This window comes from Aplysia californica, unplaced genomic scaffold (assembly GCF_000002075.1).
Source record: "Aplysia californica isolate F4 #8 unplaced genomic scaffold, AplCal3.0 scaffold00465, whole genome shotgun sequence".
NCBI lineage: Eukaryota > Metazoa > Mollusca > Gastropoda > Aplysiida > Aplysiidae > Aplysia > Aplysia californica.
This window is the reverse complement of record NW_004797735.1, coordinates 505,838-532,360: the sequence shown is the minus strand read 5'-3', so window position 1 is coordinate 532,360 and position 26,523 is coordinate 505,838. Positions and strand designations below refer to the sequence as shown.

General features: G+C 40.5%; 1 protein-coding gene across 1 annotated transcript in view; it reads right to left on the bottom strand.

Annotated features, from left to right (window-relative positions):
* Positions 1–583: 583 nt before the first annotated feature.
* Positions 584–26,523, bottom strand: part of LOC101853480 (microtubule-associated serine/threonine-protein kinase 3) — a gene marked incomplete in the record, with an annotated part of 165,506 nt that continues 139,566 nt past the window's right edge. Inside the window, 14 exon segments of the mRNA XM_035971580.1 lie at positions 584–9,546; positions 11,348–11,559; positions 12,055–12,192; positions 13,085–13,248; positions 13,696–13,898; positions 17,657–17,802; positions 18,869–19,096; positions 20,650–20,877; positions 21,868–21,938; positions 22,677–22,757; positions 23,242–23,333; positions 24,142–24,316; positions 24,851–24,939; positions 25,667–25,749. Of these exon segments, the coding sequence (XP_035827473.1) occupies positions 8,455–9,546; positions 11,348–11,559; positions 12,055–12,192; positions 13,085–13,248; positions 13,696–13,898; positions 17,657–17,802; positions 18,869–19,096; positions 20,650–20,877; positions 21,868–21,938; positions 22,677–22,757; positions 23,242–23,333; positions 24,142–24,316; positions 24,851–24,939; positions 25,667–25,749 (3,002 nt within the window).

Sequence of the window (26,523 nt, the reverse complement as noted above, 5' to 3'; positions counted from 1 at the left end):
CCACGTGAATAAAAATATGTGTCACGACGTGTTGGAATCAGGCGCTCGTCAATTTTTGGGCATATGGAGTTATGAGTGTCATCTGAAAGCTGATTTATTTGCCTTGCTTCCAATGAAATAAATATCCATTTACCTTGAATAGAACTCATGACTCAAGATATTTGTGATTGAAGGAAGTTAGGTTGCCTGGTTTCAGTGGTGAATGAAATTAGTGAGAAAATGGCTGCCAAATTTTGGTAACTCCAATAGCTAAAGAGCCTTTAAAAACAGAAAAATGACATCTTTTTTTTTGCCTTTAATCAATGTTTTTAAAATAAAATTCAAAAGGAAATGCGTTTTTATATGGACATAAAAGACGTTAAGTTAAAAAAAATAATCCATAAAAATGTTTAAACTGGTGGAAAAATGCCTGTTGCTCTGATTTCGTTATTTTGACGAGCGCCTGATTTCACCATGCTGCCTCACATATATATGTGGTACACTGTGCAAGAAAGTCTCCGACTCAGATCTGTTTTGTTGGTTTCTATCAAAACTCAAACGAAAACTTTCTTCATTACTGTAGGCCTACCTTTCAAAAATTGAATTTTTTTTTTCAAAAGACAAGTTAAGGTTCATGTTTCTCTATTGGACGTCATTCTAAAATATATGACGGTAACAGTCGCAGACTGTGTAAGTCTGAAACTAGGTAAGGTTTTATTTTTGTCTGCAGTGAAAAGACGGCTTAAAAAACCCTCTTGCATCGTGTCTTCATATACGCACATTTAACAGGTGAAACTTTTGAAATACGACAGTCACATATTGTGCGTTCATCCATTTAATGGCACCCTTGCTTGCACATTGTTTTTCTTGAAAGTAGTAATCTCTGATTAACTATGTTTGCAGCTCTTACCGTCAATACAGTCAATTATTGAGCCACACATTTAGAATCAATATTATTTAAATATGCCCCTCTGAACCAAAAGAATTTTAAACTTATCAATAAAATCATTCAGGGAAAAATTCGTTTGACGGTATTCGGGGTGGGAGGAGCTACAGTGGGTCATCTAAAATAAAATTGACTGACTGACCTAGTCCTGGATCAAAGGGCTTTGTAACTTTCAAGCTAGGATTTTTAAAATAATGTTTGACAATGGTTCTGAGCACTCTGAATTCTGGAGACAAACAACCCCCCCCCCAAAAAAAAACAAAACAACCCATGCAGGTTTAACTAAAAACTCATTTGGGTAGATGATGTACGGTTGCTTCCACATAATCTTTGATAATTTTGCACATTTCATTTCAGGACAAACTCATTTCCGTGAATTTTTATCCAGCTCAAACATGTCGCTGAATTTAAGCAGACATAATTTCACAAAGCATTCAGAACAAACCAGATGATTAGATCTGGGAATATCAGTCAGGAATCGACATCACTGTCACTATTTGGAGTATCGTCAATAACATGTATCTCTCTGTGCTTCCCTCTGTTGTCTCGCTTTATCCTAAATTACATTACTGCTGGAACTACAACTATGAGAGCAGTCAGCACAAATGGAGAGTGTTTGTATTGGCTGGTCATATTAAAGCTGAGAAATACATTGCAGAGGTGAGGGAAACTGACTAATTGTTAAAAAAACAAAGAAAAAGGAAAGGAGAAAAGGTTTCAATAGACAAATATATAAGCCCAGCCTTGTTTGTAGTGGTAGGCACATACATACTTCTTTCTTTGATGAAAAACTTGTCCAAAGCATATATATATAAGTATACTGGTACATGATTCAGAACATGTTCTTCAGCTCTTATGCTCACTTTGAAAATTTTTGGCAGAATGTCAGACAATCGACTTGTGGGTCATGTCAAAGTAGAATCAATGGTGCGATCAAAAGACATTATTTGGCACTGTCTAGAACATGAAAGGCGCTATAGGATGTTATATTGCTGACTAACCCTCACGGATAGTTTCTTAAACAACAAATAAATAGTTAAATAGCATTCTAAGTAGCATAACAGACAATCAAGAAGGTGAGAAACTTGACGGTCACGATTGTTATTTGGATAAAAACTACGGTAAACTCTGGTACTTTTTTCCAGGATGATGTTACAATATTCATTGCTCGTGAAAACTCTAGACCTATACTGCTATGTGGAAATGAACAGAAAAATAATAAATAATAGCCTACCAAACACGGACCAGTTTTTCAAGTTGAACATTTTTCTGCCTCTTGTTTTATTTTCCCCCACATCATAGAAAAAAAGGAGCTCTCCTTTATGACAGATGATTTAGGAATTCTGTGGCACTTCCACACACTGTTTACTACTTCTGGAGATGTTGACATATTGAATGATTATGCATGTTGCAGATGAGAGATGCATAACTTCATATTGTAGTCATGAAGACATACAATGAAATGTACATTACAAAGTCACTCATTCGTGTCAGGATTTTCTGAGTATTTGTTCTAGATGTTTATGATACATATAATATTATAGATCTATGAAAAAGCACCATATGAATGAACTGCTATCAAAAATAAGTAAAACGAAGAATGGTTTTTCCCACACCTCGGATTAAGTCGGGGGAGAAGCTGCTTTGAACTCAAAATAGTGCCTTTTTAAGCTTAACTAGGAATACAATGTATAAGTATACACTTAACCCTGTATTCTTAAAGAAGTTCTGGGCCTGTAGATTACAAACTGTGATTTGGGGAAAGGGGGGGGGGAAATCCAACCTAATGTTCACCGCAAAGTTGAAACAAGACAGAGATCTTGGTGGTCATCATTGTCAAACCAGCTTTCCCCCCAAATCTGATCAGAACAAATGCAGGAGAAAAGCTCACAGACATAACAGACAAGACGAAGTCATGTACTGGAACTAGGACAAAGAGGGAACCCTCCTCATCTTTCTGCAAATAACTCATTCATGTATTCATGACAGGAGCATGGGGAAAATGTGTCACGATGTGGTGGAATCAGGCGCTCGTCAATTTTGGGGCATATGAGGTTATCGGTATCATCTTAAAGCCTGTTTATTTGCATTGCTTTCGGTGAAAATTTTATTAATCTGTATAGAATAGAAATAGAAATAGAAATATTTGTTACTGAAGGAGGCGAGGGGCGCCTGGTTTCAGAGGTAAAATTAGTGAGAAAATGGCTGCCAAAGTTTGGTAACTTCCAGAGGCTAAGAGTCCTTGGAAACTGAAAATTGTCGCTTTTTGTGCCTTAAATCAACGTTTTTCCAGTACAACTCACACTGAAACGTGTTTTAAATGAACATTGAAGGTGTTGCGCCAAATAACAAAATTTCGATAGAAATTGCAAAACCAGCGAAAAGGAGTCATTTTCTTTACTTTCATTATTTTGACGAGCGCCGGATTTCACCACGTTGCCTCACAAATAATTATCATATTCAGGGTTGACATTTTCCAAAACGATAGAGAATGAAATTTCATTTGAACAGCTTTAACAGCCATCTGCCTACGACAGTCATTGGTACAATCGACCACTTCCCACTTGGTGTATTTTTAAAATATCATAATGACACTGTGTAAGACGTTCATCTGTCTGAGACAATCACTTTTCTCTAGATGGGCGGCCATCTCGTACTATTTCGACAGTATTTATTTTAATCTATTTAGATGTCATGAAGTATTCTGTAGTAAGATGATAAGTAATGTGCCTTTTTTTCTAAGTTCCAACTTTGTTCGACAAAATCCATACATATACATGATTGACCTCTTTGTTGTCTGGTAAGATGTAGCCAGTATCTGTGTTTTTTCCATGTTCCAAAATTATCTGACAATCACACTGGTGACTCTCACTGCTATCAACTATCAGTCAGAGACAATTAATTACATGTTTTAGCATTAATATTTATACATCTATCTCCCTAATAATATTGAAAGAAACAATTACAAGAGGGTACAGGTGGATGCAAGGCACCACTGACAGGTCATATTCCTCAATCTCCCTGTCTTGATCTTTTCCAGCACTTTATACGACACTTTGTGTTGAAGTTGAAGTACCTCTCTTTACCTCATCAAATCAACCAAAATAATACCTCTTTGACTGATGCCACTGTTCAATAATATTCCATAAATGTTTCAGTATCCATCACTCAAAAACCCATTCCTGTTCACTAATGTATGAGTTGACTAAACACAAAACTGTATAAAACTAAGTTGAAGTTGAACTGCCAAACTACATTTTTAGATGAAAGCAAAGCAATCAGTTTTTTCTCTTTGATGGAATCAAACAGGCCAAACTCTATTGTATTGTAAATGTCAACCATAAACTCATAAAGAATGCATATCCTACAGCAACTGGATGTAGCCAGTCATTACACGGGTCATTTTATGTAAGAAGCCTAGTGTGCTCGTACCGTATCTCCCCCAAGAGTATGCATAATCCCACTTTGTATCTATCTCTATATAAAATGAGGGTGGTTGGATGGCAGGAGCTCTGGTGTGGTTTGCGCCTTCTTTCCTACCAAACATCTCTTACCCTTATCTCTTCTCCATCTTTTTTTTGTGTTTGTTACTCTCTTGCAACACCTCTAATTTTCGGCACTTATAAGGCCTACTTGTGTTGCAAGGGCCGTGAAACTCTTTTAACAACAAGTGCTAGTATCTCCCCCAAGTCACGGCACATGATGTCATGTCACAATCACACTTTGTATCCGTCTAAATGAAGTCATGAGGGCATTGTGAACGTGGGGACGTGAAATATCGTTTCTTAGAAAAAAAGAATAATTTACAGTTGGACGACAACATTGAAACATACATTCGTATTGTATAAGAAAGAAAATGGAAACATTGAAAGTTTGGAGCAACTAAACATTTACAAGAGCTCACTATGGGCTTGGTAAGACCTAATGTCTTCCAAGGTCAATACGTCATCTCGGTCTCGAGGAAAAAAGACAAAATAAATTACAGAAAATTAAGAGCAAAGCACCACATGACATACTGATAATACCATTGAGCACTGAGTTTGAAATCTCTAAAGAATTGTAGAAAGAAAAAATAAAAAAAAACAACAACACATTATTATTACCTCAATGTTGCACTGGAGTTATAAATCTAGCCAGGATCTGAAAGTGTTTTACCCTCCCTGAACTAAAGAACTGTTGAGACGCTGCATCAGCAAAGCTATTAGATTACAAAATAAAAGACATTATAGTCCCCCCTCCCTCAGCCTCCCTTGTGACCAAAAAGATGGAAGAAGATAATTAAATCAGACGCTTTTCTTCAGTTACTCCCAATTTCTGCAAAGGAACAAACAGCAATACCTGCAGAACACAGTAGTCTCTGCCTATACACAAACACTGTAAACTCACCCTCTGCTCAAAGAAATTAATAATTTAGCCACAAGAAAGAAAGATTTTTCATTATGATTACTGTGCTAGACCAAGTCCAAACCCATTTTGAAATGCATGCTTCGTTCTGCAAAACTGGCCAAGATTGAGCGATATTTTACAAAAGCCAAGGCTAATTCGGTAATAGAGAGTAATGCTATCACAAAGGGCAAGTAAAGATATTTGAATATTTGGCTCCATGAACCAGTCGGAAAAGTAATTTCTTTCTGAATTCAGTCAGACATCCCAGTCCTTCTATCCTCCCACTCTTTAGGCAGAGACTACAGTACTAGAAGTAATGCACACTAAAGTATGTGTACATAAACAGCAGAAAAAGCTCCTACTACACATGGTATAGAGATCACTCAACCGTATGACCTTATGTAGAGTTGCGAACCCCCCCAAAAAAGAAGAAAGCAGTCACTATTCACAACATTCAGATCCTGGGTAGACGTCTGAACCTCATGCCCTCTAACACACTGGCACTAAGTCATCAACTGTACACTGGAGTGAAAGACAAAAGTATCGACCTGAACAAATATGTACAATTGATAGAAACCCATAGTGTGTATCATCGTCTTAGAAGATATAAAAAAAAATTCCCAAGGTCATATTACCTGGGGCTATAACTTGTTGTAGCATCCATTTGCAAGCATCTCCACAATGTCTGTTACGCTACATTCAGATCAATTAAAAAGAAAAAGAAAAAAAACCCCAATGTTTTTTTCAGTCTATCGTTAGCTAAAAAAATGCACATCATGTACAGGTCCTATGAAAATATTATAGATAATTGAAAGAACTTGCAGAAAAAAGAGCAGCTGATTTCAACACTTGAGAAATTAAAGACATTTTGAGGGGGATAAACAGCATTTTTCTTTACAGAGATGTCTTTTATCAAAGTATTTTTAAAAATCATTTCATTAGTTGCTCTAACAAGTCCCCTGCCAGTATCGTGAGGTAAAGCAGACTGGAATGTGCACACAACAGGCAGCTGATGCAGTTACAGCAAGGAACTGACCCTGACTGACCGCTCCTAACTGCCAGTCATACCTAAGGCGTGTTGACCGTTGATTTACATTCAACACAGACTTTAAGCTGGACCGTTGAGGCATTTTAAGCATATTGCCGTAAATGTATTCTCTTTATATAACAACTTGACCCTACAGGCTTTTTATTTCATCGGAGCTGCAAAATCTAATTCAAAGAACATGAAAAAAAAGTAAAGACATTTCATTTTTGCTACTTTAAACATTACCTACAGTAGATTGTAATGAAATAATTAAAGCTGGCAATTGTGGAAAAACAAACAATTACAAACAACATACAAATATATTTATAGCAATGATTAGCAGAGATACTTCTGTAAACATCCATCCACATCTTTATAAGCAATATTTCCTTATTATTCTGACCTCTTTAACAGCTATGGATAGAAAAAACAATTCATTTGTATCTCATTTTCAGCTCATTTGTCTATATAAGTCATCTGGTAATTTTCTCCCCTTGGAATTCTAAGCACTTTTTTACTTCAATGAAATGGAAAACGAGCAGAAAGCTGGTCAATTTTTGTATGGAAATTGCATTAAAAGGATAAAGGAATTCCTACGGAAGTAAAAGAGTTTCCCATCAAAGGAGAATTGACAAGTCATAAGGGTAGAAATATTTTTTCACCTCAAACCACTCTTATACTTAAATCTATATATACATAGCTCCCCATTATAAATACCTGTGAACAAAATAAATAATCCACGTAAGTGAAAAAAAAATTTGATTTTTTGAAAATAGCGTAGGAGGGTCTATATTATGCAGATCTCTTTGTCTTCAGTAGAATTAACACAAAACACGTAACACTTCCATCACTTCTCTCCCTAGACAAGTGTACGTCCCGACCCCAGAAGCTACTCCTTGAAAGAAAAATGGCATTAATGTACAGAACCCGATGATTGCACTGAACACATGAGCTGCGGCATTGGGTAGGGGGGGCAGGGAAGGAGAGAAAAGAAAAAAAGCGCCGAGATCGTTGTCCGAACGCTAGTAACTTCTCACACGGCACACACAGGAGGAGAAGCTACCTCAAAGCCCTACAACATCGAACAGCAAGCCACAATAAACACTTCCCAAAAAGCCAGATTTACTATCTGCACACAAAGCCTGTCCCATTCTAGCCCTAAATGAGATGACACTGACAGAGACCATCTGGCCTCTTGAACAAGAAAACCATTGTACCACAGAAGCCTGTCTTAATCTTTAAAAAGTTGAAATTTCTGTATCAATGAATTAGTTCTTTCACATTCCAATCAAGAAGTTTTTTTAAACAAAAAAAGTGCAAAAGATATGTGGCTTTAATGGAGAGAACATTGAGAAAGGAATAGGATGTGGTCACCTTTTATATCACTTGCAGCTTTCCTTAACTAGCTCGGCATACAAGTGCTAACCACCCCACCAGTCCAGGGAGCCCCTGGATATCACAGGGCAGCTTCGTCGGGCAACAAAACAGAGAGTCTCCAGCCTATTCCCTGTACAACAGTGACTACAGTCTGAGCAGTGTCTACATCACATTGTGAGATGGTGTGGCCCTGCCAACACGCTCATAGTCAAACAAAAGTTTAATTAATATCAAAACAGAAAGTTACGCACATCGTAAATACACAGGCTGCTGTGTTGCCCTCCGGTAGTAGTCACAAAGTTGCCTCAGTCTCCAGCCAGTAGTGACTTGACAGACACTGGTCCCAACACTCCACAGAACAAAGAGCACACAGTAAAGCCTGCAGAGTCTACATCAGTAGCGGAAACAGCTCCTTCGAGGTAACACAAAGTAATTGTCCAGCAACTGCGAGTCTGAGAGGTGATACAAAGTGAGCGTGAGATGTGGTAGCTAAACATGTTTAACGGTCACGCAAGGGTTGCTCCGCATCTCCAAGGGAGTTCTGCCAAATGACCAGCGAGGGAACATCGGGTGATATTTTGAGGACACTCAGCCAGGTCAATACAACAGCTGACTTTCACCATGCAAATCCACAAACAAGGAGTGGGACCAGTTTACCCTCGCCAGTTGAATATGCGACAACTGTGAGAGGGAGGCCGGAATCGGCTTAAAAGACGTATCAGACTGTCAAAGACTAGAATCAAGGAGGAGGTGTTGACTTCTCCGTGTGCAGAGATACTTTCCTGTGGGGTGGAGGAAGTTTGTCCATTCCTACACTACCGCTCGCGAGCGGCCTCTGTACAGCTGAGCTGGGGTGAAGTCTTTCCGGTGAGGACCTCCGCCTCACCATGGGCGAGCCTGGTTCACAGCTTTTGGGTCTGTTCAGCGACGGTTTGACCGAGTGGTGGGAGGAACTGTCACTGCTTGAGGGCTGAGTGCTTACCTTGACCGGTGAGGTGTGCAGAGCTTTCTTACAGCTTGGGGCTGTGGTGCCGTGTGGCTGAGAGGAGCTGTGGTGGGCGGGGATTGTCTGCTGGGGCAAGTTCGAGCTGCCAGCCTGATGACCTTGTGGGAGGGCTAAGGGGGAGGGGCTTCGGGCTGGGGAGGCTGTTGTTGCCGAGGGTGATGGGGTTCGTGCTAAGGGGGACAGTGGGAAGTTGTGCACCGACTTGCGACGGTGTGGGGACTTGAGGCTAGCTGTCTTCTTGTGTTTGACAACATGGAGAGAGCTAGGCCGGCCAAAGTGGGCCGCGGCTGCAGCTTGATTGGCGGGAGAATCCGGAGCACTGGAGCAAGGTGAACTTGAGGTCGAAGAACCAGCTTGTGACGAATCGGGGGACCACGGGACAGAGATGGGGGGTGACCGACCCAACTTGGCATGATGTGGTAATGCAGTCCCTTCTCCGGTCGAGCAAGAACGACTCAGCGGTGTGAACTGCTGCCGGCCGGGCGGGTGGTGGTGGGGTGGGGGGCCGTGGCCGAACAAGGGCTCTGTCTTCTTGTTGCTGAGCCGACGCAAAAGGTTACGTCCCTTCTTCTTCTCTGCTGCCTTGTCCTTTTGTTGTTTTTTCTTCTGGCTGCGTCGTGCCATCTTGCCACCCTTACGGCGAGAGCCCTCGCGGATGCTGGTCTTGTCGAGAGGAACAGCTCGGATGTTGACGATGTTCCCTGAGCTGAGGAGGTGAACCACCTGGGTGTGTAGCAAACTCTGCACGGTCTCATCATTGATGTGTGTAATCAGGTCGCCAGCACGCAGGCCTGCCTCAAAGCTTGGGCTGTTGTTGACAACCTCCTGTACAGAGAAAATGACGGGAACATACAGTGAGTGTTTATCTAGCTAAAAGAGCTCAGGTAGAGTAATTTCTGTAAGTGACAGTCATTGAGTCTGCTGAAGAAGGGTTGTGGGTGAAATGTTCAGTGTATACCTCCTGTGTAATTTCTGAGACTTCAAATACAACTACAGTTAAGTCTGCTCTAACAACCACCTGTCCAAGACAACCATCTGTCCAAACTCTTCCCGTGCGTTTCAAAAAATTATAATGACACTGTCTACAAGGACCACCTGTCGAAAATGACCTCTTTTCTCCTCCACTATGGGTGGTTGTCTTGGACAGGTTCAACTGTATATGCCATTTCTGAAGCTTTAAATACAGCTACTTTGAGAGTTCTCAAGAGAACCAGCCTCATTAATAAGCGGCAAACACAGTACATCAGTAGTATCAAGCACAAGCAGGCAAAGTCTTACTGACGTGGTAAGGAGTTAGACTTGCAATACAAAAGTTTAGAGCATTCATTCGGGTACAGACGGCACGAATATAATGGAAAACTTGAAATCATGGATAGCTCCTACAAGTAGCCATTCCCCAACTGATATCTCTTTAACTTTCACAATATGGTTTACCGGAATTGAAAGGTATATCACAATATTATCCTCAATTCTCCCAGACACAGTGAACAAAGGGTGCTGCACTGTGTCAAAGATAGTACATAACAAGATGGGCCACTCAGCCAAAAAAGTGTCCGCAGGAAGTTCGCTCTTTGCTTCAGATGACGCTGCAGTCTGTTTTGAAGCTCTCTTTCGTTTTTCCAGAAGAAAAATAGGAATAGCACCTCCTTGCGTGCACAGATCGACTGCTGTTCATCAGCAGTTCGGGTTCGTTCAGTGTGGAGTTTTAGTTTTTAAATATTTTATTGACCTCCAGCCTTTCATTCTAAAGTCAAATTAAACGAAGAAAACAATCACCCTTTCCTCCGGAAGATGTTTTTTGTCAGCGTAACAATTTTTAAAAAGCGTTCTTCCGAAATTTATTCAAAAACTTGCTAGTTTCACTTTGATTTTTTTTTACCTCAAGTAGGGTAACTCTGTTCGCAAAAGGTGCGCTTTTGCGGAGAGGGCGCCACCGAATTTTGAGGACACTTTTTTAATTGGCTCAAAGAGAGAAGTGGCCCCTCTTGTTGTGTAGACTCTTTGACTGTGTCTATCAGAATGGTCATTGCTGGTTCCAATACTGTTTGCACCGACGTTATATGGTGCCACTATGCAACACTGATGTTATCTCTCAATTACATGTTTTTACTTCATGCATGCATAGCACGTCATGTTATTGCAGAAAATATGTCCCCACAGAGATAAATAAAAGTGATTTTTTTTTCTTTCAAATTCATTCAAAACTATAGCCATACTTATCAAACAGCCAGGTTTAAACATATCAGGTATCAAGCCTGAAACAATGGAATTAAAAAAACAGAAGAAGAAAACATTTATGTCTTCTGATTTTGGCTCACTATATTCCATTTTCTTAGAGATTCAGGCCACACTAGCCAGCATGCCTCTGCCCGTTTCATTCTTTCAGTACTGTGTTTTTTTACACAAAAGGCGTGCAAGCAGATCATCCAGCATCTAACACATCCATCTCCAACAAGAAGGAGGTTGCCCCCATGAAAACCTCAAAAGAAGCTTCCTTTCAGAAATGCTTTGACAGACATTGAACCCACGGGCCTGCAACACAGTCAGTTTCTTTCCAACTGAGTTCACAACAAGCTATACCAAAACTGTACTGTGCAAACTGTATCTCGTAAAAGCTCTCATTCACCGTGACAATGTGCTGTAGAGTATACACATCCGACTCTCCGATGTAGACCCGCACGGAGCGGAAGCTGAACCCAAACCCTCGGGCTCCGCGCTTCAGGATGATGGGAGGTTTGAGGCTGCGTGTGAGCGGTGACGTGTCGCGGTTGGGAGAGCCGTCCCGAGAACTGGTGCTAGATCCTCCAGGTGATGTGGCTTTGGGGGCGGAGAATTCATCTGGGTGGGTGGGGGTGGGGGGTAGAAAGGAGGAGTACCATGGGGTTAATGAGGTGAAAGATATGGGGATCATAAAATGTTCACCAAGCCCCCACAAGTTTGCACCAAATCATAAGATAGATAACCTTTACTAACCTACATATTGTACAAAGATCCAACCACATAACCATCATCCCACTCGAATACCCGCATCTCTCTGTTCCCCTATATATATACATACACCCTCAGCAAAAAATCCCCCCCCCCAAAACAATGAACAAAAGAAAGAGAAAGAGAGAGAGAGAGAGAGAGAGAGAGAGAGAGAGAGAGAGAGAGAGAGAGAGAGAGAAAGAAAGAGGGAGAGAAAGAGGGAGAGGGGGAGGGAGAGGGGAGAGAGAGAGAGAGAGAGAGAGAGAGAGAGAGAGAGAGAGAGAGAGAGAAAGAGAGAGAGAGAATGAGAGAAAGAGAGAGAATGAGAGAAAGAGAGAGAGAGACGGATATCCTTTTCTTCCTTACCTCCTGTGGTTGTGATGAGCAGCGTCAGGGCATTGGCAGAGACAGACTTCTGTATGGAGGACTTGCTGTCCGTCTTGCCCTTCTGAGCCTCCGCTTTCTCTTTGCTGCCTTCTTTCCCTTCATCCACTGGGGACAACTCTGGGCAGACAGAACACAAAGAGTAGAAAACGTGTTATTACGCTGTGTTATTATGAGCAGCAGTACACGTATGCGGCCAATCAGCATGACACTGACCACATTTTGTTTGTCTAAACAGCAAGGAGCACATCGACATCATATTGGTCATTTAGTATAAGAAAAGAGTTACAGACAAACATACAGAAGCAACAGAGGGAAAGAAAAGAAGCAGAACTTACAACAGGTATCCTCCAACCATTCGCAAAAGAAAAGCAGAACTTAAAACAGGTGCCCTCTTACCACCAGTAGACCCCATTTTCCCAGAAAATGATTGGGATAATAGGTATAATAGTCATAAAAAACAGACCAAACCAAAGCCTTCCAACTAAGCACGAGCCCAAAAAGAATAGAGTCAATCTTCCTCGCCTTAAAACAACACAGATTCCATGAACAGTGGAAAGAAAGAGAGGGTGAATGTATTCAGGCAGAGTGCAGTGAAAATTAAAGAGCAAAAATATCAGTCACTAAATACAAGCATACTTGCCAAAGTGTCAAAACTCATATTCAACATATTCATTCAACTCCTTCTGCAAGATGGAACTTTCAACTCTTTAACACTTACAGGCTCATATAGCGAAAAACCTTTGGGTACTGTACCAGTTTAGAACGCTGAAGCTGTGGTAGAATTTGTTTAAATTAGCAAAACCTTGGCAGCCCAAGAAACATGCTTACTTAAAAAATTAACAGAGGTTCATCAACAATTCAGGTATCAAATAGAGTGACTTCCTTTGGTATTCACTTCAGTGCAGCGAGTCCATTTGTGTTGTTTAATTACGTTTTGCTTACCCTGTAAAACAAGTTACGATGGCATAAGCATTTTTCTTTGAACAGTGATGATCCACTGTGTTCTCACCTTTGGGGCTGGGCGGCTTGTCCTCCTCTGAGGAGATGGCAAACTTGGGAATGACACTCTTGATGGGCGGCTTGTTGGCCCGGGACACTTGTGGGGAGTTGCACGAGTCGCTGTCCGTCTGTGACGAGTCTGACACACTCATGTTGTCACTGGCGCGTCCAAGTCTGCGGAGCAAACAGGACATTCGGATAAGGTATCGCTGTACTAAAGAAAAGAACACCAACATGATCACAAAGGCTTAGTGCTGGGAAAAACCCCAGTCAGACAGACAGCAGGCAGAAGAAAAAATGGCAAGAAATAGGACCAACCAGAGGCGCCCTCCAAATACCTGTAAGAATTCTGTTCCCTAGAAGAGGACCAAGAGGTCTAAGCTACAAAGACATAAAAAATAAAATCTAATGCTTAATACACACAATCTCAAATACTCCACCTAAAAATCACATACCACCAGCAACTGAGAAAAGGAAAAACTTTCCACAGCTTGCCTTTTTATTGGACACTTGTAGAGGTGGTCTGTTTCCATAGAAAACCTTAGACACAAAAATAAAATCAGGAACGAAAGCTGAAAATATAATTCCTGTACAGCAGCTCCCCCAAAAAGCCCAACTCACGTGTCATGTTCATCCTCACGGTGGCTACGGTCACTGTGACTGTCTGTCGTGTCCGACAGTATGCTGTCCTTGCGACGAATCATCTCAAGTGAACCCTCGGAGCCCTCTGACTGGTTGGAGTCCTTCCGTTCCAGTGCCCTTCTTTCTAAAACTCTTGCTCTGAAGTCGTCTGCACTTGAGTGTCGTCTACGTTCGCGCATTTCCTAAAAGAACATCCCCCCAAAAATGAGTTAAGAGTCAACAAGGCATAATCATGGAGCATTTGACTCACTTCACATTATGTTCCAAATTCTCAGAAAAAATAATCCTTGAGAAATCAAAAGAAGAACAAACGACAATAACAAATTCAGTAGTCAACTGCAGTATAACGCAGTTTCAGTTGAATAAAGAGGAACACACAGACATAATAAAGTCATTTAATGCTAAGAAAGAGCAAGTTCGATAGACAGACACAACAGACGAAGAAAGAAAAGAAAAAAAGAAGATACGGTCTCAGAAGAATTAAAGGTCTCAATAGGAAACACTTGTGAACAGTCACTCATATTATCTATGACTTTTTTTGTCATAGATAATATGAGGGACTGTTCACAAGTGTTTCCTGAGACAGTCTGACATTATCCAAACAGTGACCTAGGGTCATGTGTTCTAATTCATGCTATAGACATGTGAAAGATCTGACTATAAAGGCTTTTACAGTCGTTAAAAAGGAATTTCATCACTTGTTAAAAGTCAGGAAAACTCTCAACACTATCTGATCTAACTTGAATGTACAACAATTGAAACCAGGGATCAATTTACTTGGTTCCAACATTTAGGCTGACTTAAACATTTCTCATAAGTATGTCAGAAAAAACTACCAGAATTTCTAAAAAAACTTCTCACGTGCATGTCAGACAAACACAATTTCTTTGTCATGTATCCTGGTAATCAATATTTTCAGAATATGACAAATATATGCAAAATGATTGTGTAGAGACAAGTAACGACTAAACATTAGTTGAATAAATAAGAGTACAAATGCAATGCTTGAGTGTGTTGTGCAGATCAGTTATGAATTGAATTAGGTGTAGCTATAGATATGTATATATGAAAACAAATACAAGGCAAGCTTATATGTATAGAGCATTCATATTCAACATTCAGAAGAGTGCCCAGTGGATACTAGTGCGACCTGTGTGTCCACGGTCAGAACGGTGTCCCATTGATAGAGCATATTACAAGAATGAGACATCCAGAGCCAGGGCAACCACAGAGAGAACTACTGTGGCAGGCAATTCTTTCTTAGACTCTCCTCCTGGACCATTTGCAGACAAAGCGACATCAGAATATTGTGATCGATTTGAACTTTGTGAAAACTCACAGAGAAAGAGAAGCCAAGGGAACATTATAAAGGTGAGGAAAGAGGAGAGAAAGACACTGCATTGTAATTTGCTGAGATGACGAGCATAATTTGGGCTTTTTGCGTGAGATCCTCATACAACAAAGACAATGTTCACTGGGCATTTGTATGAGCTGGAAAGGAACACATCAGCAAATTTAAAGGAGTTAAAAACCTCGACTTGCCATCATGTAAGTAGGGTATTCTGCCTACACAATACAGAACTTCTCCAAAATTAAGTCCTGATGAACAAACAGATGACAATGTCCAGTTGGTGATAACAAAAAGCAACATTGTCAACAGATGTGGACACCCAAAACAGTCCTGCGGTGCTTGCACAATGCTTAATTTTGAGGTGCATGACAAAAGAAGATCAGAATGAGAAACAGATCAGAGCCAGCAACAGGGCACAAAGCTACAATACAGAAACCATATAGACAAAAACTGGTGCCCTGCCCATACTTATTCTTTTTTTCAACAAAGGAGGAGGAGGAGGTTAGAAGATGAATTATGTACAAATGACATAGGTGGGTTGGAGGACAAGAATTTGGACATGAAGAACGAGACAGAAAAGAAGTAGAACCTACCAGCAGAGCTCTCATATTCCCAAATCAAAAGTGGTGGAAAAAATTATAACAAAGATTAAAGACAAAATTCCACCTTAACGAGTACAAGACCATAGATCATTTGCTGTTGGTGTTCAGAAGTGAGGTGTGACAGAATGTGGCATCTCATGACGGCCAATCATAAAAGACTGAGACGTATATCACGACGGCCAATCATAAAAGACTGAGACGTAGATCATGACAGTTGCACGTTAAGATCGTCTGTTCCGATACATGTGACAACATGGAGGGCTGAGGGCTGAGACACTCAAAGGGGGGGGATATCGAGGGTGGGAGGTGTCAAGGTGGGGGGTATCGTAGGTGGGGGGTGGGGGGTAGGGGAGGGGAAAGCAGGAAGAACAAGGACTGCAGAATATTCAACGTATTGGGAATAAGGAAACGAACAGTTGATTACAGAGGGATAGTGAGAGGGGATTCAGGGAAAGAAAGGAGTATACAAACAAGGACTTGATATCCTTGTACTGGTAAAGTTCAAGAAAGAGGGGGGTTGACAGGGAGAGGGATGAAGAATAATAGAGGGGAAATACTGGGAAAGCAAGAGGTACAAGGGGCTGAATGATATCCCAGGTTCAGGGTGAAGAAGAACATTGATCGAGGGAAGGTAACTTCCATGGGAGGGTAACATGGAACACGTGGACACCACATAGATTCTCCTTGAGAGAACAACACTCCATCCACAGATAAGGCCATAGAACTCGTTATTCTGACAGGTCTGTCTCAAACAGTAGCCCTGACACAGACTACATAGAACAATAAAAATGCCGTTACGGATAGTCAAGTGAATCTGGAATGAGAACCACTTCCAGAGACTGAAGAAAAAAAAAAGTGACTTAAATATCTGAATATTAGTAAGAACAGGCTTGTAACTATTTGTCCTCATCACTTTCATTTTTCAAAATAAGCAAAATATCCAAAAGAAAAAGTTAATATAAAACATAATTTGTAACAATAAAAAAAAATATTTAGAATATATATTTATGATGAGAATAATCTTAGAATACATAAACAAGATAATTAAAAAAAACTAGGATTACTTTTGAGAAATAAAATAAAAATTGATGAGGACAGTGATAAAAATAATATTTTCTCAATGTTAGTCTATTATTGCTAAAATATCATTTCTACACAGTGGTGCTGGTGAGTCCGTACTGGGTGAGAGCCGGGAAAATACCCACCCTTGTCCTACTTCCACTACTTGCTTCAAAATGATCTATCTCGACAAAATAAAATTTCCTTTTAGCGAACCTTTGTATATGACTATCCTGAAGCATTGGCCAACACCTGATTGTGACTTACAGCCAGTGGGCTCACTCCATCGTGTGAGGCAAAAAATTTTTTTTTAATCCTCAAAATACAGAAAACTTAACATTTCCAAAGATGAGGGATTTCGACAAAAATTTTTCAATTTCTTACAAATATTCCCAGTGATGAAATTTATTTTTATACATTTTTCTTGGTGAATATAGTCAAATTTTATATTCGTTTCCCCTCTTTAGTGCATTTATCCTCTATTGTTAAAAAATGATGCAGACAAAACCTATTCAAACAGTACTTTGAGGGTTCTAGCTCGTTCTACAGTTACTCCTTCTGGCCTATAACACAGAGAATACCTTTACTACAAGTGTTTGCTTGTAGAAGAAAAAAGAGACTTTTTTAGCTGTATCAATAACTCAAGTATCCATCTGCTAAAAGTCTATCCTAACCACTTTTTTGAGAGGTTAAAAAAAAAAAATGCCCAAGAAGAAATGCATGTCAAGACGAGAGCCCCATGCTCTAGATAGAGTCCCCGTGCTGGTTGAGGTGAGGCCGGGGTGACAACATCCATTCAACACCCAGCGGCTACAGAGGTACGACGGTGAGCACGGGCGGCCGGCGGCCGCGCAGGCCGAGAACCAAAGAGTAGAATAGTGACCTGTGGAGGGACGAGAGCGTAAGGGCTGAGGAGGGCCATGTTTACATCGTGTATGAGCGGTTCCAGCCCACGGTTGTAGACCCGCGAGTAGCGTGGCGAGCAGGAGGAGAAGCTGTGGAACAGAATGTCCTCCCCGTCATCCTCCGTCTCTTCCCCGGCCTCAAGGTCGTGGTTGTAGCGGTCGATGCGGCCTGAGGAGAGGAGAGAAAAAGAGCGATGGTTAAAAATGTAGGGGCTGACACAGTATAGAGACATGGAGGAGATGGAGGGGGAGGAAGAGCGAGAGAGGGGGAGGGAGAAGGAAAGAGGGAGAGAAGGAAAGAGAAGGAGAAGGAAAGAGAGAGAGAAGGAGAGAGAGAGCAAGAGAGAGAGAAAGGGAGAAAAAAAGAGAGAGAGGGGGAGAGGGAGGGAGGGAGGGAGAGAGAGAGAAAAAGAGGGAGAGAAAGAGGGAGAGAGAAAGGGAGAGAGAGAGAGAGAGAAAGAGGGAGGGAGAGAGAGAGAGATGGGGGGAAGGGTCATACTAATCAGGTTTGAGAGTTTGGTGCATAACTCCTTTGCCCTGCATATATTCAGGAGTGAAGACAAACGTGTGCGACCGTGGTATGCGTGCATTTAAAAACTATTTGTATATGTGGCAGACAGACAGGTAGGCCCTACTTGTATTGAAAAGTAACAATAATTAATATTTCAAATGTTGGTTCAGGCGAGTTCTGTGTCACTGTGTCACAGGAATCAAACTTTGCGCTGGTTTGTTTCAAGTATGTACTTTTTTTCTTTTTTATTAGGACATCACGCTTTTGCACTTAAATTATAACAAGCAATGCTGCTATGCTACTATCACAAGAATAATTTTTTCCAAACTCTTCATAAAAACAAACTTGAGAATCTACCTAAAAACTGTGTGAATGCCAGTATAAGCAAATACATTATGCCCAAATAACCCATACAACACACAAAAGAAATTCCTTCAAAGATCGGAACAGAATTCTCAATTTTGGAAAAAGCCATTGGTCTTTACACAAAAATGTAAATACTATTATATCAGTGTAATGTAAATAGTCATTTTAAGATTGAGGTTTTTACTGTGAAATGTTAAAAAACTTTCAAAATTTGATCATTGACCAAAACCAAGCCGTGCTGTGAACTGTAGTGAAGTGAATGTAACCAACTTGTGTTTCGCGCCCTTATACGACCTTATGCAGTTGCGAGCACCGTAATAAAACTCTTCCGAAACAAAAGTAAGAGAGTAGATCTTACTGTCAAAGTAACTCGTGTCCTCCTCATTATCCAGCTGCGGGACAAACTCCGCCTTCTGTCGGAGCAGGCTCTCCCAGTTGACGCAGGAGAAGAAGATGTGCTCTTTGACCTCCTGAGCCCCGCCCACACCCAGACGCTGCAGGGGGTCGTGCTGCAGGAATCCCAGGATGATGTCCTTGGCGTCGTCGCGGACCTGCCACTCTTCCTCGTCCGGCCACTGGATGTTCTCTGTGGAAGTCCCAAGTCAGTAAGTAGTGTTAGTTTATGTCTCAGTAACAGTTTTACGGCACTTGCAAGGCGTTATTAGGGAGTGACGTGCAAAGAAAAGTAGAAGGAGAGATAAGGATGACGACAGATGTTTGATCGGAAAGAAGGAGCAAAGCACACCAGAGCATGTGCTAACCACCCACTGGCTAAAATATTCGTATCATCAACAAATATATATATGTATTTTCAAAAGGGGCATTAAATAACTTCTGTCACAATCTGGCCCAAACGCATTGCCCATCAAAATGAGCCAATCCCCCACTGATGGCCAATACTGCCCATGGTGGCAAGCACTGGTATAGATAACTGGCACCACCCGAGAGCGACGGCCAACCACCCATAAGGGGGTGCTAAACTTACATAATATTAAATAGATTGGAATGTTGTAAGGTGAAGGGAATATTGAATGAAAGCTGTTCATAGAGTAGTGGGAAAGGCTGTGGCACAAAAAGAGTGCACTTGCTCTCCAAAGTACTTTTCTTACCTCCACTTTTCTGTAATCAAACACACTTTACAGGAAATGTCTTCAGAGTGAGAACAAGGAATACCATGACGTAAACATCATAGTGATTGCCTCGAGTTAGGCCAGAAAGGGGCAAACATAGGACAGACATAGTAGCCTTAACTCTTTGAAGACATTTCAGGGGATAATCCGCTGACAGGGGAACCTACAGTTGTCGCAGTGTCAGCTGATAATCTGTAGACGATTTTAAACTTGTTTATTTGCTAAACTAGTGGTCTAAGGTGGACAACCCCTATATCATTGGAAACTCGTCCAAAGCCCTATAATTTGGTTGCTTCCTTTTATTTGCTATCGAATTAGGATCAGCATGGCGTTTGTTTTAGGCCCATTGTTTCGCACGAAATGTCGCAGTTTCTATCCAAAATGGTGAGCTCCAGGGGACGTGGTTTGATGCGGATTGAAGAAGCTTTGGAGTTGTTTATGGATGATGGCAGTGATGAGGAGTTAGATTTAAAGTTAGAAGAAGAAAGTTCAGATGAAAGTGATTATGAATCTGTACCATTGGTTGGTAGATCTACCTAACCCCCCAAGTCTCATCTTGTCAAAAAGAATTTTCTTTTGAGGGCAACTATAGTGATCTTGCAGCCTTCATCAAGGTAAGACTGGTATTGTGAATGTATGATAGATTGGTGTTACAGAAAAATAGAGAAATTGTACTTTTTAGTGATGTAAGTGTGATTTTTGTACTGTTGATACGAAAAAAAAATGGTGACCTGGTAAAAAAGGGGAAAGAAGGTGTGTCACAGAGTATCGAGACAAGGAAAGTGGGTGCGTCTTCAAAGAGTTAAAGATAGACAAATCATCTTGTATAGGCTATGTAAAATATTTTTTCCTTTATCAAAAAGATGGTAGTACTTCCGAGGTTACAAGTATCTCATACATCTAATGTATATTGGGATCTCTCCAACATCTCAGAAAATAAAGCGAAATCCATGTCCAACAAGTGCAACAACAAGAGGTTGCAATGACTGGCGGCCTACCCAAAACTTACCATTCACCACCTGAGAGAACAACTCTTCCGGGGTGTCGCCAAAGAAGGGGACACAACCCACCAGGAACTCGTACAGGATGATGCCCATGGACCACCAGTCCACAGGTTTGCCATAGCCCTGACGCAGGATCACTTCAGGGGCGATGTACTCCGGCGTGCCAAACACCTGCTTGTCACGGAACTGCTTACAGTCCTTGTCGAGAGCGTCTTCGTACAAGTTGGTTGTCACTGGTCGTAGAACAAGAGATTTTCATCAGTTCTGATTTCTACTTTCCTTTTAACCCAGCCAGCCCCATCCATTTATGTGCACTCCATGTCCCAGCCAATACAGCAGTATTTCAGAATTAGGTTAGCTAATTTAGAAAAATGTGTAAATTAGGTACTCATCGAAACTAAGAATATATGCTCTTTGGACGGGGGAAGGTGCAAGTACTGCTAAAAATATAAGCACAAAGGGCTGGAAGGGTTAAAAGGGCACAGCCTATTCAGAAAGGAATGAGTTGAGCTGGGTTTTTTGGAAAATTAGCTACATAGTAGCCCATATAGCCCATACGTTTTGCCTGTACGGGAGATCAACTAACAACTAATTTCTGTCTGCAATAAGGCAAGCTGGAGAGCCATAAAACAACTGCTGTTTGGAATAAGATTTGACTAAATGTCTAAAGTTTCTCATGAACTGAACTAACATTGAAGAGCCCTCAACATCCAACCGAAGTCAGATACTAAAGTGTTATAACCATCCCTTCATTTTACTCAGCGACAGAGGCTTTTAGACACCTATTGCCAGTTTAATTGATTTTCTCCTAGCCTTTCTAAAGTTTCTTCTTTCCCTATTTACAATCATCTTAAAGACACTTCTCAACAGCCAACAACTCAATATAATGCATATTGTCAAGACTAAGCTGCAACCTAAAATAATTGACCCCTCCCTAAACAAAAAAAAAAAAACAAAAAAAAAAAACCCAACAAAATAAAACAAACAAAAACAACAACAAACAAACAAACAACAAAATACCCAAAACAAATCAAATTAAACTTACAAAAGTTTGTTTTTGACCTAGTCCAATGCCTTACAATACTGAAACTGATCAGACGTTTAGAACATAATATTAAGTGCCATACAAGTCCCAAAAAAAGTCTGAGATACTAAAATTACTCCAGAACCATCCAGATAACTGGCTCTCCTATCAACCTCATTGAGCCTCGATAACCACTCACAGCTCATGAGTCCAATCTTGGAGAGTCCAAAGTCTGTCAGTTTGACGTGGCCCAGCGCAGTAATGAGCAAACTGTGGACATAGGCAAGACAAAAATCAGGTCCGTGTCGTGCAGAGTTAATATTTCATACTGTCAAAATTACTCAAGATAGCAACCCACTGTCGAGGAGAGAAATTATTGTCTTAAGACAGGTAAGATGTCTTGGACTGTATTTATAATATATAATAATATTTTTTTTAATGCAAGGGGGGAAAATGGGAAGAGGTCTTTGATAGTCTTGGCCAAGTGGCCATTAAAGCAGGTCCAACTTGACTTGTAAAAACCTTTCTTCAAAATGCCCTGTACAATAACCGATGATGTTTGAAGAAGAAAAACAAACGGCTAGAAAATAATGTGGACTTTGTAGCTATGTCAGAAAAACTGTACCAGTACAATCATGATCCCCTCATAGTCCTTAAGGTATTAAGGTAGCTGTCACAATATCCCAGGACAAGAATAACACAGAAAAGAATGAGCAGACCACCTGAAAGAGCCTATTAAATATCAAATATACATACATCTCGAGAGAGAGAGAGATAGAGAGAGATAGAGAGAGAGAGAGAGAGAAAGAGAGAGAGGGGGGGGGAGTGTGTTAGAGAAAAGGAGAGTGAGTGAGAAAGCGAAAGAGAGAGAGAGAGAGAAAGAGAGAGAGAGAGAGAGAGAGAGAGAGAGAGAGAGAGAGAGAGAGAGAGAAAGAGAGTCAGAGAGAGGAAGAGAGAGCAAGAAAAGAGTGACAAGACAGTGAGAGAGAAAGCCTGAATAAAACTCACTTATCAGGTTTGAGATCTCGGTGTACAACTCCATAGCTGTGCAGGTACTCAAGGGCCAACACTGTCTCTGCAAAGTACATCCTGGGGGGTGGGAGAGAAAACAGGCCTGTTATGTCTGTGGTTTTATATGGACATACCGTGATGTCTGTAGTCTAGTGGTAAGGCTGCCGGACTAGTGATTGGGGGTTCGAGCCTCAGTGGAAGTCTATGTAAAAGAGAGAAGCATTTAGCATTCTCTTCATTATGGTTGATGACTACACCAATCCTATGACGACAGATGTTTGAAAGGAAAGAAGAAGCAAACCCCACCAGAGCACCCACCATTTACATTTTGAGAAGAGCAGAACAGGATAATAGCAATACTTCAATGGAGAGGAGGGAAGAGACCAAACCAAGTGCCTATTATACTCTGCGTCAACAGGGCTAAATGTCAGAGACAGAGGCTCAACCATTATTTTTACTATTAACGTGCAACTTCCAAAAGTAACATTATCTTTGTCGCATTAAAAGGAGGTACAAGTTATTAAAAGTAAAAAAAATCACCCAAAAAAACAAAACTACCCACCTTGCCAGATCCAAGGGAAGACAACCCACATTCTTGAGCAGAGTCGCACAGTCGCCTCCTTCGACATACTCCATAACCATACACAGGTGTTTCTGTACAACAGAAAAACGCATATCCTTCTAGAAACATGTGATACAATAGTCTCATTGACGGAAAAATAAAACCTATAAAATATGCTTCTTTAAATTACAATAAAACAAAGAACACTTATTTTTATCCTTTAAAAGTTAAGAATCATGTAAATAGGCTATTCCATGAAAAATGAAACGGCAGGGACACACATAATGTGGAGATGATGATGTACTGACATAAGTTCTAAGTAGAGATAGAGCCATTCTTTACTATTACAGTAGTCTCCACCTTAGCTCCCACTGCTTATGATCCCGGTTCGTTTAAGATCCCGCTGTTTTAAGAAAACAGAATTTTTACTATACAAAAATCACCCGTAAGATCTCATTCTGATTCACGTTGAAGGTCTTCATTCGGCTAAGATCCTGCATTTCTGATAATACTTTACGGAATAAAAACCTGGGCGGGTACAGCCGATCAACCGAGAGGGAAAAGTTGAGATCAATGAACTGCCCGTCGTGTCAAAGCTCAGCCACTCTTGTGAATATGATCACATAAGCGTTGTAAAACTCGATGAAACAGTGCAATGTTTGCCCCAGACAGGGTTCGTCGGCTAAGATCCCGTTCACTTAAGATCCTGCATTTTCCTTGCTCCCGACAACCGGGACCTTAGGTGGAGACTACTGTATTATTTATGTTATTATTATTACTATTATTTTCATCACTATAATTATTATTATCATCATTATCACTATCGTAGTTACAGATTGCACTGGGAAAGTAATTATATACATCTCTGCTGCAGCAAGTCTGAGCCTCCACAGCACTTACCTTTGTCTCAAAGCTGCAATACATAGAGACAACAAAAGGATTGTCGGTGAAGGACAAGATGTCTCTCTCCAGGAAAACCTGCTCTATCTGGTTACGCAGCACCAGGTTCTGCTTGCAGATCTTCTTCATGGCAAATCGTTGTCGTGTCTCTTTGTGTCGTACCAAGTACACAGCTCTGTCATCAGGAGGGAGGGAAAGGAAGGGAACATATAACTTATTTTTGTAGCAATGGGAAAACAACAGATTTTTATTTTTCCACACAAATATTTCCTCAATTTTTCAACAAAAAAATGGTATAATGATAACACAATGGTAATCATAATGGCGATTAAAAAAATTTGATAAGACAAACCTCAGCCCCCCAAAGATTAAAAAAAAACAAATTTCAATTAACAAACACCCTAATAAGACAAACTCAGACAAACAACTCCATGAGATGGAAAAGGTCAAGAGCCACAAAAGCATTGTAATTTACATTTGTAGAAATATGACTTCCCCCACAAGCTGTCATTATTCACTGGTAACTGCAAAACAAAAGACAGCACAATGAATTGTTAATTTCATTTTTTAAATGTCTAAGAGAAACCAGCAAATAAATTATAGCACATTTTCTGAGTACCATATTTGAATTACATCAGCCCTGTCTTTTAAGATGTCTTCTCAGAAAGCAAGAAAAGTGAGACATAAAGTTGACAGCAGTAAAACTTACGCGTAGGCGCCATTGCTGATGAGCTTTATAGAGTCGTAGTCTTCTTCACATGGCTGTTTCACTTTGGTCAGAGCGGCCACTTCTTGTTCCTGAAATCAAAAGAGAAAAGAAAACAATTATCAAAACCTTGCTTTGCATGATTTCTCTGCAATTAAAACGTATTCATCACTGTCTTCATAGTTTCAAGTCCCTTGAGAAACCAGTTCATTCTTTCTTATTTCAAATTTGAAACCAACAGTAAATAATCAGCATAGCATACCGTACACAAACTTAGTAGCCCCCATATAATAAAGATAGGAAACTAAACCATCCATCTATCCTGAAATTGGTAACACTATTTCTCACGCTACTTTCAAACACTGGAAACAAGGACTATGTTTTTTTATCACTTGGAAATATTTTGTCGATTCTATGGTCACAAATTATCACACATGAAAATGTTTATTTTCCTTGTGCCCAGATTTTGAAAACAGCAACTACAATATATACAGAAGAAAGGCCTGTTATTAGATATGCAAATCATTTTATATGACAATCTGTTTCTGCTGTTATGGGTGATGTCTCCTAATAAAAAGAAAAAAAAAAAAAAGAAAAAAAAGAAGGAAAAATACAGCACAAAAAGTTTCCATGTGATGATGCAGAAGTAATTCAGTTGAGTAAAAAGAAAAACACACTTTTTAACTTTAACACTTTCCACCCACGCAGCGCGCAGAACACGCTTCACTTATCCCAACGGACCAGGATACAGGTGCAGTACATGCTCTATCACACCAGCACCGATCGGCGCACGGCGGCAAAGTGTTAAACTTTAATTACCTCTGGCTCCGTTTCTTCCTCCTTGTCTTCCTCCACACCCGGACCATGATCCACTGAGTCAAACTGTTCTACTGGGGTGATGTCTGAGGTCAAAAAGGTTTATTTTCAGTAAGAGTTTTGTGGCAATTGCAACACAATTAGGTCAAATAAGTGCTATAGATTAGATATAACAAGCAAGTAACAAACACAAAAAAAAAGGGAGAGATAAAAGAGGATGATAGATGTTTGGTACGAAAGAAGGAGAAAACCACACCAGATGAGTTTGAGCTAAAGATAAGCACGCCGACAACCTCTCTCTCAGCTAGTGTAAATCAACATTAATTAATACAAGTTCTGGAAAAGTCCACAGGTGATTCCCATGCTTGTTAGGAAATGCTTGCATGATTTGATTGCTTCCAAACAAGGAATTTTCCATAACCAACAATTCATGGTAATTTCCACTGAATGACTCAGAAAGAAAAATGGACTTCAGTACAGGCAACACTATGTATATCCTTTCTCTCTCTCTCTGTGTCTCTTTATCTCTTTGTCTCTCTATCTGTCTGTCTCTCTCTCTTTCTTCCAACCAGACACAACATCAATTTTTTTTTTTTTTACATGGTTCTCACTATCAACAGGTCAGTGACATTAATTTATCTTCAGTCTTTGAAACAAAAAAATATCAACATTCCTGAAGCCAGGTCTGAAAATGAAAAACAACCCCCCTGTTTTTCTCATCCAATTTAATGTCACCAGGTGGTCTATTTCTCTCCTAGTAAGCCCGAAGAAATCCATTATCTCCCCTGCCAGTACCCAGACATACAAGTCTGCAGGGCACATCTTCTCTCTCCCCCTTCCCCCCCCCCCCCCTCAACCCC